This window comes from Coregonus clupeaformis, unplaced genomic scaffold, assembly GCF_020615455.1.
Source record: "Coregonus clupeaformis isolate EN_2021a unplaced genomic scaffold, ASM2061545v1 scaf0005, whole genome shotgun sequence".
NCBI classification, from domain to species: domain Eukaryota; kingdom Metazoa; phylum Chordata; class Actinopteri; order Salmoniformes; family Salmonidae; genus Coregonus; species Coregonus clupeaformis.
In genome coordinates this window covers 147201-162137 of record NW_025533460.1, presented here as the reverse complement: position 1 = coordinate 162137, position 14937 = coordinate 147201, and the positions used below count along the sequence as shown (strand labels likewise).

Sequence of the window (14937 nt, the reverse complement as noted above, 5' to 3'; positions counted from 1 at the left end):
TCAAATTAACATAGACTCAAGATAGTAGTACACTGTTTTATTCCCAGGTCATGCACGTGCTTCTGCTATAAATGATTGAGTGGAATCACATTACCTCCATAATGGTGCCTGCATGAACCCACATGAAACATGACACCCAATCAAAACAGATGCTTGGTGTAGTTTACAATAATGTATGTACAGTATGCGAAAAGTTCTCTTCAGCACTGAGTTGCCTAACCCACATTTTAGCAGCACAAGAAAGGCTGAATTAAAAATGAAAATAAGAAACCCTCATCAAGCCCTTTACTTGTGGATAGAGCTACTCCTACTCCTACCCTGTAAACAAACTACCATCAGCATCTCCATTCCTCAATAATCCCTAATCCCTGTCAACAAAGGGGTCCTGTACTGTAGTAGGCAGTGGAATTAGATGACATTTTCCAACTCCCACTCTGTCCCAGCATTTAGACCAGACTACATACTGCCCCAAGCACAGATTACTCCTTGTTGTGACAGCATTCAACTGTTGCAATCAGAGCCACGTTGTTCCAGCAAACTGAATGGTGTCAAAATTGTTTTCCTCCTCAACACTCTATTTTGCAACAAGGGATAATATCTAAGGAATGGTCCAGCCAATACATAAAGAGAACAGGATTATGGATCACGTATATGAGTATAGACAATTTGAAATGCTGGCAGAAATGTTGTCTTTTCTCTTCATAAACACATAAAACATTTTACAAAGTGTAGTGCATTGCAGATTAAACTCTGAAATTATAATATATAAAACAAAAAGAGCCTTGAATAATTATGTTCACTCAATCTCACAGAAATCCAATAAGAAATAGAGTCAGATCACATACCCACACAACAAAAAGCCCCACATATATGTCACACTCACAACTGAAGCAGATGCCAAAATACAGTATAATGCATCTCTACAGAAGCTGTAATACTTAAGTGCATATAATTTGTTATGTGTGCGTTTAAAGCAAAGCTGCCTGTGCGGCCTCCTCATATTTAGCACCGCATCCCTGGGCGTAATCCAGGTCAGTATGCGGCTTTATCTTTAAGTTATGTTCTCTCTGTCCTGTTTTTAGGAGGAATGCTCAAGGCTAAGAACATCAATAATAAATCAAAGCCTCAAACCTCACCTAAAAATACACAGGGCCCAATCAATTGTAGATATCAGTAGGAGATGGAGGCTAATAATACAAAGGTAGGACCTTGGTTGCAAGTGAGCATTTAATGCTCAACCTGATAGATAAGAGGCCATGTCTGCACTTCTCATAAGGGGCTTTTGGCAGTATACTTGATGCAGTGCTTTCAGTGGACTGAAATTGGTGCCCGTACTCATTTTGGGTGCCGGTACTGTATATATTTAGGTGCTGGAACTCTGCAATATTTCTAAGCCAAAATTCTATAAGAGATGCCGGTACTCAAGCAGTAGTTCCGGCCCAATCAAGCATTGAATTGATATCATTGTTGCATTGAGAATGCCCATGCTGGGGGTGGCTGGGAGGATAGTTCCTAGGCTGGTGACTAGTAGCTGAAGCACTGACTCTGCCGGTAGCCCAACTTGTCCAGGTTGGGGTTGCAGGCAAACTGGATCATGGGGGGCGGACCGCACATGAGCACCATGGTGTCCTCACTGAGGGTGGGCAGATGCTCCTGGATCATGTCCGCATTGATGAAGCCCTCACTGTACTCCCAGCCTGAGCGACACAAATGAATCATAATTCAATCTTTCATGGGGTCGCAAACAAGTACCGTTATGCATAATGATTGTGCCATAATATACACAATTAAAACAAATTCAAAAGATGATAAAATGTACACATTTTGTTAAGACTTCTGAAATCTTGATGTCAACACTTGAGCAATGCAAGCAAAAGCCGTAAGGCACATACCCTCGGGTGCCCTGTCCACTGTAAACCACAGCTTGAAGCGGTCTGGGTGTCTGGCCTGGACCTCCTCCAGCTCATCCCTCAGCAGGATGTCCTTCTCAGTCTGCCATGAACACACCACACACACACAGTTCAGTGTTAACTCTCAACCTAAGCAAACCTATGAACTACATCCACAGTGAAGCTAGTACAAGCATTTACAGTATCTATCCTTTATTTATAGAGATGAGCCCATTGATATTAAAAGTCTCTTTTAGGAGAGAGGCCAGTGTGGGCAGCGGCCACACACCTGGTTGGCATATAGCAGGCTGCAGGTGGTCCTGTCACTGGGGTCCTTCATGATAGCGCGCACCAGCTGTAGCATAGGGGTGATGCCTACAGACAGGGAAGGGAGTTCAGCACCATGAACTAAAAGCGCTCACTCTACATTTACCCCCTGGCTACAACAAGACAACATTTAAGTGTTTAGGTTCAGAGTGCTAGGTTGCGAAGGGAAAAAAATAAAAAAAATCACCTGTTCCTCCAGCTATAAGACCAAGAGTACTGGCAACTTTTATCTCCGCAGGATACTTCTTGTCTGTCTGAACTGCAAACTGCCCTGTTGAATGGAATGGGAGAAAGTGATGAGACACAAAAATTAAGCCAACACAATCCAGAGATTATTTCCCTTTTCCAGTGTGCTTGGGGAGCAAATGAACAAGAGTTATCTGGTCCCAAATGGAAGACAGTTGTTGGGTGTGTCCATCATCCTAGGTTGTGGAACATACAATCAAATAATACTGGGAGTATTAGTATACATTTTAAGTGACAATACAGTAAATGTATATCCTTTAGGCAGCGCTTTTCTGGAGCCTTTGGGGCATGAAAGTTTCAAAATGCGATGCAGCAAGCCAGCAAATTGCTCAGAGATATTGTACATTTACTGTTGACTTATTCAGTAGACTTAAGGTTGAAAAGAAGTGTGTACACACAATCACTCTCAGCCAGCCACACCCAAGTACACAAAGCTAAAACCCCCATTCCATTAGAGACTGTGTGCGTCCCAAATGGCACCAGATTTGCTAAATAGTGCACTACATTTGACCAGAGCCTTACGGGCCCTGGTCAAAAAATAGTGCACTAATATTAGGGCTGGGAATTGCCAGGGAGCTCACGAAACGTATGTGTCGATAAGATATGTACAGCGATTCTCATGATTCTATTTGTATTGCGATTCGATACTGCAATTTTATTGCAATTTGATGTTCCAAACATATTGCTCACTATACGTTTGCTGCAAAGAGACAAGAGAGAGCATGAGAAAATGAGTTTTGATCAGTGAAGGAAATTAAAGTGCTGAAAAATACTGGAGTTTTGGCGCAGGTACAGCCGACTAGCGCTAGCTAACGGCATCTACATTAGCACCTTTTTTTAAACTATTTTTTTTTGTTTAACTTTCATTTTACAAATTGATACTTGGGAGTCAAATAGCAATATTATATAGTCCAAAAATAATATTGCGATATGTAACTGTATTGATCCCCCCCCCATCACTATGCACTACACAGTGGACAAAACATTAAGGACACCTTCCTAATATTGAGTTGTACCGGCCCCTTTTCCCCTCAGAACAGTTTCAATTCATCAGGGCTTGGACTCTACAAGGTGTCGAAAGCATTCCACAGGGATGCTAGCCCATGTTGACTCCAATGCTTCCCACAGTTGTGTCAAGTTGGCTGGATGTCCTTTGGGAGGTGGACCATTCTTGATACGGGAAGCTGTTGAGCGTGAAAAACCCAGCAGCGTTGCAGTTCTTAACACAAACCGGTGCGCCTGGCACCTACTACCATACCATGTTCAAAGGCACTTCAATCTTCTGTCTTGCCCATTCACCCTCTGAATGGCACACATTCATAATCCATGTCTCAATTGTCTCAATGCTTAAAAATCCTTCTTTAACCTGTCTCCTCCCCTTCATCTACACTGATTTTAGTGACATAAATAAGGGATCATAGCTGTCACCTGGTCAGTCTGTCATGGAAAGAGCAGGTGTCCTTAATGTTAAGTACACTCAGTGTACATAGGGTATAGGTTACCATTTGGGATGCATCATTTGTAAATATCAGAAGGAGGGTGTGCCAGGCAGCGGACTGGTCGTACCATGCCCTTTGTACTCCAGCAGTCCTCCTGGTCCTCTGAAGTTCACCACGTCTCCCAGGTGCAGACTCTCCAGGTACTGGGACATCTTGCCTCCGTCAGGAAACTTGAGGTGCACATTCCTGAAGTAGATCTGGGGAGGAATTTTCTACATGAAATATGGTTTGCAGATCAGGGTCTGTATGTATCAAGCGTCTCACAGTAGCAGTGCTTATTTCAGATATTTTTTCCCCTTTTAGATCCCAAAGAATAAGATGACATGCTGGACCTGTTTGTAGATCATCACTCCTACTATGAAATGCTTGATACATATGGTAGTACTAGTGTGTTCAGTTTCAGTATATGATATAGGATTGCTTTGACAAGCCATACATACTTTCACAACCAAGTCAACATAACCTTTGTCGTCGTCGCTGGACACAGGTGTGTACGGTCTGACTACCAGGCTGCCGTCAATACGGGCAGAGAGGTATACATGCTTCCCTGGAGGAAACAAATAAGGTGGTTAGAAACACAAAGACAACACTGATTGAAAATACTGATAGGGTCATTTTGTGTGGCTTCATCCACTGATTGTTCTGCTAAATGACTCATACAGTAGAGGGCATTCCAGGAATGGGAAGCTAAGCTTTCTAGTTTCCATCAGTGCAATACAACGCCATCAAGTATTACATTATGAGTGTAGTTATAATGCTGGTGAGCTAAAGGACTATTTGAGCGTCGGGCCACTAAGCAAAAGGTTGCTGGTTCGAATCCCCATGCCGATTAGGTGATAAACAGGTAGATGTGCCCTTGAGCAAGGCACATAACCCTAATTGCTCCTGTAAGTCGCTCTTGATAAGAGCATCTGCTAAATTACTAAAATGTATTTATATAAATGGCATGGCACTGTCTCAAATAATAATCAATTATCAAACACTGTCACTTGACAAAACCCAAAAAGAACAATGTGCAAGCGAAGACTTACCTACAGGCAGACCCAGGATATGTTCTGCTGAGGGAAGTCGAAAGCGGAACCTGCGAGTATCATGGCTGATCACCTATGGAAAGAGGCCAAAGACATATCGAACCATACATACATTGGTTTTGTAAAATAATGTGTCAATTCAATGCAAAGACATCTACTACCAACATTTGATTAAATGTTACACAAAAATGATTTCCATGGAGTATATACATGTATTAAGCACAGGCCTCTGAAGCACATACCAAAAATGTCTAATTGATTTCAATAGCACACATGTACCTCTTTATCAATGAGCGTTAGCTGGTATTTTTGGGTAGCGTCAAGCAAGGTGACTGGAGGCTTCTTCTTCTTGCCTAAGTAGAGGGCTACAATTATGCCCACAGTGGACAGCAATACCACCCCAGCAGTCACAGCTACCGTCGAGAACTATATACAAGAGAGAAAGAAGATTGTTTTGGCATAATCATTATCATGTATAACATGGGTACTGTTGAAAAAAAGAATACAAAAATAAAGAGAAGCAGATATTTGACTCTGTTTAAAGGGGCAATCTGCAATTCGTACATCCCTTTTTGGACTTAAATTAATGATATATAGACACTGATTCTTGAAGAATATCACTTATAAATGCCTGATGAACTTAGTTCAACTGTCAAACCCCTTCAGAAACCAAAATATAAGCTTGTTTTACACTAATGTTTGTTTACATTTACAATGTTTACAAACTGTATTGCCTCAAAACATGCTTGAAACTATAATTTTGATATATTGGATGGTCAGTCCTTGCATCCAAAGCTCTGTCTATGATGCAGTCTATTTTTTGGGGGGGTAGATCAGCTTAATATTGCAGATAGATTGTAATTGTCTGCATCACTTCCAATCCCCCATGTTTTTACACACATACATACATACATACATACATACATACATACATACATACATACATACATACATACATACATACATACATACATATATATACATACATACATACATACATACATACATACATACATACATACATACATACATACATACATACATACATACATACATACATACATACATACATACATACATACATACATACATACATACATACATACATACATACATACATACATACATACATACATACATACATACATACATACATACATACATACATACATACATACATACATACATACATACATACATACATACATACATACATACATACATACATACATACATACATACATACATACATACATACATACATACATACATACATACATACATACATACATACATACATACATACATACATACATACATACATACATACATACATACATACATACATACATACATACATACATACATACATACATACATACATACATACATACATACATACATACATACATACATACATACATACATACATACATACATACATACATACATACATACATACATACATACATACATACATACATACATACATACATACATACATACATACATACATACATACATACATACATACATACATACATACATACATACATACATACATACATACATACATACATACATACATACATACATACATACATACATACATACATACATACATACATACATACATACATACATACATACATACATACATACATACATACATACATACATACATACATACATACATACATACATACATACATACATACATACATACATACATACATACATACATACATACATACATACATACATACATACATACATACATACATACATACATACATACATACATACATACATACATACATACATACATACATACATACATACATACATACATACATACATACATACATACATATACATACATACATACTGCTCAAAAAAATAAAGGGAACACTAAAATAACACATCCTAGATCTGAATGAATGAAATAATCTTATTAAATACTTTTTTCTTTACATAGTTGAATGTGCTGACAACAAAATCACACAAAAATTATCATTGGAAATCAAATGTATCAACCCATGGAGGTCTGGATTTGGAGTCACCCTCAAAATTAAAGTGGAAAACCACACTACAGGCTGATCCAACTTTGATGTAATGTCCTTAAAACAAGTCAAAATAAGGCTCAGTAGTGTGTGTGGCCTCCACGTGCCTGTATGACCTCCCTACAACGCCTGGGCATGCTCCTGATGAGGTGGCGGATGGTCTCCTGAGGGATCTCCTCACAGACCTGGACTAAAGCATCCGCCAACTCCTGGACAGTCTGTGGTGCAACGTGGCGTTGGTGGATGGAGCGAGACATGATGTCCCAGATGTGCTCAATTGGATTCGGGTCTGGGGAACGGGCGGGCCAGTCCATAGCATCAATACCTTCCTCTTGCAGGAACTGCTGACACTCCAGCCACATGAGGTCTAGCATTGTCTTGCATTAGGAGGAACCCAGGGCCAACCGCACCAGCATATGGTCTCACAAGGGGTCTGAGGATCTCATCTCGGTACCTAATGGCAGTCAGGCTACCTCTGGCGAGCACATGGAGGGCTGTGCGGCCCGCCAAAGAAATGCCACCCCACACCATGACTGACCCACCGCCAAACCGGTCATGCTGGAGGATGTTGCAGGCAGCAGAACGTTCTCCACGGCGTCTCCAGACTCTGTCACGTCTGTCACGTGCTCACTGTGAACCTGCTTTCATCTGTGAAGAGCACAGGGCGCCAGTGGCGAATTTGCCAATCTTGGTGTTCTCTGGCAAATGCCAAACGTCCTGCACGGTGTTGGGCTGTAAGCACAACCCCCACCTGTGGACGTCGGGCCCTCATACCACCCTCATGGAGTCTGTTTCTGACCGTTTGAGCAGACACATGCACATTTGTGGCCTGCTGGAGGTCATTTTGCAGGGCTCTGGCAGTGCTCCTCCTGCTCCTCCTTGCACAAAGGCGGAGGTAGCAGTTCTGCTGCTGGGTTGTTGCCCTCCTACGGCCTCCTCCACGTCTCCTGATGTACTGGCCTGTCTCCTGGTAGCGTCTCCATGCTCTGGACACTACGCTGACAGACACAGCAAACCTTCTTCCCACAGCTCGCATTGATGTGCCATCCTGGATGAGCTGCACTACCTGAGCCACTTGTGTGGGTTGTAGACTCAGTCTCATGCTACCACTAGAGTGAAAGCACCGCCAGCATTCAAAAGTGACCAAAACATCAGCCAGGAAGCATAGGAACTGAGAAGTGGTCTGTGGTCACCAACTGCAAAACCAGTCCTTTATTGGGGGTGTCTTGCTAATTGCCTATAATTTCCACCTGTTGTCTATTCCATTTGCACAACAGCATGTGAAATGTATTGTCAATCAGTGTTGCTTCCTAAGTGGACAGTTTCACAGAAGTGTGATTGACTTGGAGTTACATTGTGTTGTTTAAGTGTTCCCTTTATTTTTTTGAGCAGTGTTTATACACACACACACACATATACATATACAGTGGGGAAAAAAGTATTTAGTCAGCCACCGATTGTGCAAGTTCTCCCACTTAAAAAGATGAGAGAGGCCTGTAATTTTCATCATAGGTACACGTCAACTATGACAGACAAATTGAGAAAAAAAATCCAGAAAATCACATTGTAGGATTTTTAATGAATTTATTTGCAAATTATGATGGAAAATAAGTATTTGGTCACCTACAAACAAGCAAGATTTCTGGCTCTCACAGACCTGTAACTTCTTCTTTAAGAGGCTCCTCTGTCCTCCACTCGTTACCTGTATTAATGGCACCTGTTTGAACTTATTATCAGTATAAAATACACCTGTCCACAACCTCAAACAGTCACACTCCAAACTCCACTATGGCCAAGACCAAAGAGCTGTCAAAGGATACCAGAAACTAAATTGTAGACCTGCACCAGGCTGGGAAGACTGAATCTGCAATAGGTAAGCAGCTTGGTTTGAACAAATCAACTGTGGGAGCAATTATTAGGAAATGGAAGACATACAAGACCACTGATAATCTCCCTCGATCTGGGACTCCACGCAAGATCTCACCCCGTGGGGTCAAAATGATCACAAGAACGGTGAGCAAAAATCCCAGAACCACACGGGGGGGACCTAGTGAATGACCTGCAGAGAGCTGGGACCAAAGTAACAAAGCCTACCATCAGTAACACACTACGCCGCCAGGGACTCAAATCCTGCAGTGCCAGATGTGTCCCCCTGCTTAAGCCAGTACATGTCCAGGCCCGTCTGAAGTTTGCTAGAGTGCATTTGGATGATCCAGAAGAGGATTGGGAGAATGTCATATGGTCAGATGAAACCAAAATAGAACTTTTTGGTAAAAACTCAACTCGTCGTGTTTGGAGACAAAGAATGCTGAGTTGCATCCAAAGAACACCATACCTACTGTGAAGCATGGGGGTGGAAACATCATGCTTTGGGGCTGTTTTTCTGCAAAGGGACCAGGACGACTGATCCGTGTAAAGGAAAGAATGAATGGGGCCATGTATCGTGAGATTTTGAGTGAAAACCTCCTTCCATCAGCAAGGGCATTGAAGATGAAACGTGGCTGAGTCTTTCAGCATGACAATGATCCCAAACACACCGCCCGGGCAACGAAGGAGTGGCTTCGTAAGAAGCATTTCAAGGTCCTGGAGTGGCCTAGCCAGTCTCCAGATCTCAACCCCATAGAAAATCTTTGGAGGGAGTTGAAAGTCCGTGTTGCCCAGCGACAGCCCCAAAACATCACTGCTCTAGAGGAGATCTGCATGGAGGAATGGGCCAAAATACCAGCAACAGTGTGTGAAAACCTTGTGAAGACTTACAGAAAACGTTTGACCTGTGTCATTGCCAACAAAGGGTATATAACAAAGTATTGAGAAACTTTTGTTATTGACCAAATACTTATTTTCCACCATAATTTGCAAATAAATTCATAAAAATCCTACAATGTGATTTTCTGGAATTTTGTTTCTCATTTTGTCTGTCATAGTTGACGTGTACCTATCATGAAAATTACAGGCCTCTCTCATCTTTTTAAGTGGGAGAACTTGCACAATTGGTGGCTGACTAAATCCTTTTTCCCCCACTGTATATATAAACCCCAGTCGTACTTTATCAAATGCCTTTTCGAAGTCTGCTATGAATAGCAGGCCTGGTTTCTCCGATTTTCCATAATGTTCTATTGTTTCCAATACTTGCCTTATATTATCTCCAATGTATCTTCCTTGTAAAAAACCTGTCTGATTAGAATGAATAATATCCGACAATACCTTTTTAATTCTATGCGCTATACATTTTGCTAGAATTTTTGCATCACAACACTGAAGTGTAAGGGGCCTCCAATTTTTTTTTATGGACTGGATCTTTATATTTTCCACTTGTATCCTGTTTCAGTAATAATGAGATCAGACCTTCTTCTTGAGTGTCAGATAATCTACCATTTACATAGGAGTGGTTAAAACATGCTAATAGCGGTCCTCTTAGTATATCAAAAAAGGTTTGGTATACTTCGACTGGTATGCCATCCAACCCTGGAGTTTTCCCAGACTTAAAGTCTTTAATTGCATCCAGAAATTACACCTCTGTAATTTCACCTTCACATGAGTCTTTGTTCATTTTACATTATCAATAGAAAAAAAATCTCTACAATTAGCTTCAGTTAGAGGAGATGGAGGCGACTGAAATGAAAACATATGCTTAAAGTACCTTGTTTCCTCCTTCAAAATATCATTTGGTGAATCATGGGTTACTCCGTCAATTGTAACCAATTTCATTAAATTATTTTTGGTAGCATTCCTATGTTGAAGATTAAAAAAGAATTTGGTGCATTTTCCCCCATATTCCATCCAGTTTGCTTTATTTTTATAATATATTACACTTGATCTTTCTTGAATAGGTTTCTCCATTTCTTTTTGTTTTTCCTCTAATTTATTCTGAGCCTTTATGTTACAGTTTTTATTGCCATCTATCTATTCTGTTAGACTTTCTATTTCCTTTGTTAGTATAAACTCTTTTGACCTAAATTGCTTTTGTTTTCGAGATGAGTACTGAATTGCATGGCCTCTAAAGGCACATTTAAAGGTGTCCCATACAATAAGGGGATTTGCTGTACCTATGTTATGTCGGAAAAAGTCAGTTATAGTTATAAATTCCTTTGTTCTAGTTAAAAATAAATTATCATCTAATAGGCTTTGATTAAATTTCCAATATCTTCGCCCACGTGGAAATTCAGTAAGAGTAATGTATATGCCAATTATATGATGGTCCGACCGCATTCTGTCCCCTATCAACACTTTTTAAACTTTTGGTGCCAACGAGAATGAGATAAGAAAGAAGTCAAGACGACTAGCTTGATTGAGTCTCCGCCATGTACAGTGGGGAGAACAAGTATTTGATACACTGCCGATTTTGCAGGTTTTCCTACTTGCAAAGCGTGTAGAGGTCTGTAATTTTTATCATAGGTACACATCAACTGTGAGAGACGGAATCTAAAACAAAAATCCAGAAAATCACATTGTATGATTTAAGTAATTAATTTGCATTTTATTGCATGACATCAGAAAAGCAGAACTTAATATTTGGTACAGAAACCTTTGTTTGCAATTACAGAGATCATATGTTTCCTGTAGGTCTTGACCAGGTTTGCACACACTGCAGCAGGGATTTTGGCCCACTCCTCCATACAGACCTTCTCCAGATCCTTCAGGTTTCGGGGCTGTCACTGGGCAATACAGACTTTCAGCTCCCTCCAAAGATTTTCTATTGGGTTCAGGTCTGGAGACTGGCTAGGCCACTCCAGGACCTTGAAATGCTTCTTACGGAGCCACTCCTTAGTTGCCCTGCCTGTGTGTTTCGAGTCATTGTCATGCTGGAAGACCCAGCCACGACCCATCAATGCTTTTACTGAGGGAAGGAGGATGTTGGCCAAGTTCTCACGATACATGGCCCCATTCATCCTCCCCTCAATACAGTGCAGTCGTCCTGTCCCCTTTGCAGAAAAGCATCCCCAAAGAACGATGTTTCCACCTCCATGCTTCACGGTTGGGATGGTGTTCTTGGGGTGGTACTCATCCTTCTTCTTCCTCCAAACACGGCGAGTGGAGTTTAGACCAAAAAGCTATATTTTTGTCTCATCAGACCACATGACCTTCTCCCATTCCTCCTCTGGATCATCCAGATGGTCATTGGCAAACTTCAGACGGGCCTGGACATGCGCTGGCTTGAGCAGGGGGACCTTGCGTGCGCTGCAGGATTTTAATCCATGACGGCGTAGTGTGTTACTAATGGTTTTCTTTGAGACTGTGGTCCCAGCTCTCTTCAGGTCATTGACCAGGTCCTGCCGTGTAGTTCTGGGCTGATCCCTCACCTTCCTCATGATCATTGATGCCCCACGAGGTGAGATCTTGCATGGAGCCCCAGACCGAGAGTTATTGACCGTCATCTTGAACTTCTTCCATTTTCTAATAATTGCGCCAACAGTTGTTGCCTTCTCACCAAGCTGCTTGCCTATTGTCCTGTAGCCCATCCCAGCCTTGTGCAGGTCTACAATTGTATCCCTGATGTCCTTACACAGCTCTCTGGTCTTGGCCATTGTGGAGAGGTTGGAGTCTGTTTGATTGAGTGTGTGGACAGGTGTCTTTTATACAGGTAACGAGTTCAAACAGGTGCAGTTAATACAGGTAATGAGTGGAGAACAGGAGGGCTTCTTAAAGAAAAACTAACAGGTCTGTGAGAGCCGGAATTCTTATTGGTTGGTAGGTGATCAAATACTTATGTCATGCAATAAAATGCAAATTAATTACTTAAAAATGAGATTTTCTGGAATTTTGTCCCCAGCACAAGGTGCACCTGTGTAATGATCATGCTGTTTAATCAACTTCTTGACGGGCCACCCCCAGGTGGTAATGGTAGGTAACAACACATCTGCCACGCTGATCCTCAACAAGGGGGCTCCTCAGGGGTGCGTGCTCAGTCCCCTCCTGTACTCCCTGTTCACCCATGACTGCATGGCCAGGCACGACTCCAACACCTTCATTAAGTTTGCCAATGACACAACAGTGGTAGGCCTGATCACCAACAACGATGAGACAGCCTATAGGGAGGAGGTCAGAGACCTGGCCGTGTGGTGCCAGGATAACAACCTCTCCCTCTACGTGATCAAGACAAAGGAGATGATTGTGGACTACTGGGAAAAAAAGAGGACTGAGCACGCCCCCATTCTCATCGACAGGGCTGTAATGGAACAGGTTGAGAGCTTCAAGTTCCTTGGTGTCCACATCACCAACAAACTAAGACAGTCGTGAAGAGGGCACGACAAAGCCTATTCCCCCTCAGGAGACTGAAAAAAATTGGCGTGGGACCTCAGATCCTCAAAAAGTTATACAGCTGCACCATCGACATCATCCTGACTGGTTGCATCACCACCTGGTATGGCAACTGCTCGGCCTCCGACTGCAAGGCACTACAGAGGGTAGTGCGTACGGCCCAGTACATCACTGGGGCCAAGCTTCCTGCCATCCAGGACCTCTAAACCAGGCGGTGTCAGAGGAAGGCCCTAAGAAATTGTCAAAGACTCCAGCCACCCTAGTCATAGTAGACTGTTCTCTCTGCTACCACACGGCAAGCGGTACCGGAGTGCCAAGTCTAGGTCCAAAAGCCTTTTCAACAGCTTCTACCCCCAAGCCTCCTGAACAGCTAATCATGGCTACTCGGACTATTTGCACTGCCCCCCATCCCACCCCATCCCCCTCTTTTACGCTGCTGCTACTCTGTTTATTATTTATGCATAGTCACTTTAACTCACTTTAATGTACATATTACCTCAACTAGCCGGTGCCCCCGCATATTGACTCTGCACCGGTACCCCCTGTATATAGCCTCCCTACTGTTATTTTATTTTACTGCTGCTCTTTAGTTATTTGCTTTTATTTTTATTTTACTTAAAAAAATAACTGCATTGTTGGTTAAGGGCTTGTAAGTAAGCATTTCACTGTAAGGTCTACTACACCGGTTGTATTCGGCGCATGTGGCAAATATTTTTTTTTTTGATTTGATATGCCACACCTGTCAGGTGGATGGATCATCTTGGCAAAGGAGAAATGCTCACTAACAGGGATGTAAACACATTTGTGCACAACATTTGGGAGAAATAAGCTTTTTGTGCATAGAACATTTCTGGGATCTTTTATTTCAGCTCATGAAACCAACACTTTATTTTACTTATATTTTTGTTCAGTCAATTATGGTATTGGCAATTGTCTAAGGTGAAATAAGCTTCATTTGTTTGCTTAGAAGGCTGTTAACACGGTGACAGATGTACCAGCACAGTTGGTTGCTTGGCTGACAGCTAGCCAAGATGAGTCGCCTGCACAAGTTTACAACATGAGTTAAAACATTTATTAGCCGGATGTACAGGATACACATGGTATACACTGTCCAACGAAATGCTTACTATACTTGAGTCACTTAGCTAACTGTACTAGGCTAGTTTGTGATATTTTAAATCAGGTCAATCTCAGAGCCAAATCTTCCAATTATGTGCATTTACTTTGACATAATATGACCAGTTAAGGGCAGATAAATTATCTGACAGTGAGTGACAGTTGCAGTGCCTTGTTACTGCTCTGTTTAACTTATCAAAGTACCGTTAGCGAACGTTAGCTGACTGGCTAATTTACTACTATCACAGATAAAAGGTGAAACCAAAGCAACCCTGGAAATAATTTCGACAGGATATTCTTACCAATGCGTACTTCATGGCGATTCTGAATCCTCAGAGCAAGGTCACATTGGTGAAGCGAAGAAGTACTTGGCTATCTAGTTAGCTTCTCATCAAAGAAGCCACACCTCAAAAAGAATTGAGTTGTGGGAGGGCGTATTTAGCGGTTACACCAAATATGTACAACTTCCGTTGGAGAGAAGCAGAAATGCCACTAACAGGGATGTAAA

General features: G+C 41.8%; 1 protein-coding gene across 1 annotated transcript; it reads right to left on the bottom strand.

Annotated features, from left to right (window-relative positions):
- Nucleotides 1–22: 22 nt before the first annotated feature.
- LOC121577812 (NADH-cytochrome b5 reductase 3-like) lies at nucleotides 23–14870 on the bottom strand. The gene is made up of 9 exons (XM_041891720.2): nucleotides 14732–14870; nucleotides 5272–5418; nucleotides 4993–5065; nucleotides 4402–4508; nucleotides 4029–4158; nucleotides 2404–2487; nucleotides 2179–2264; nucleotides 1893–1992; nucleotides 23–1697 (listed from the first exon to the last, which is right to left on the bottom strand). Exons 1-9 carry the CDS (start codon nucleotides 14744–14746, stop codon nucleotides 1525–1527), a joined length of 915 nt encoding a protein of 304 aa, XP_041747654.2. The 5' UTR covers nucleotides 14747–14870; the 3' UTR covers nucleotides 23–1524.
- Nucleotides 14871–14937: the final 67 nt, after the last annotated feature.

Excerpts from the sequence above, each read along its gene's own strand:
- LOC121577812 (XM_041891720.2), bottom strand. Across the intron at positions 4,159-4,401 it reads ATGTTGACTTGGTTGTGAAA|ATCTACTTCAGGAATGTGCA; the intron begins GTATGTATGGCT and ends ATTCCTCCCCAG. Across the intron at positions 1,698-1,892 it reads AGTGGACAGGGCACCCGAGG|GCTGGGAGTACAGTGAGGGC; the intron begins GTATGTGCCTTA and ends TGTGTCGCTCAG.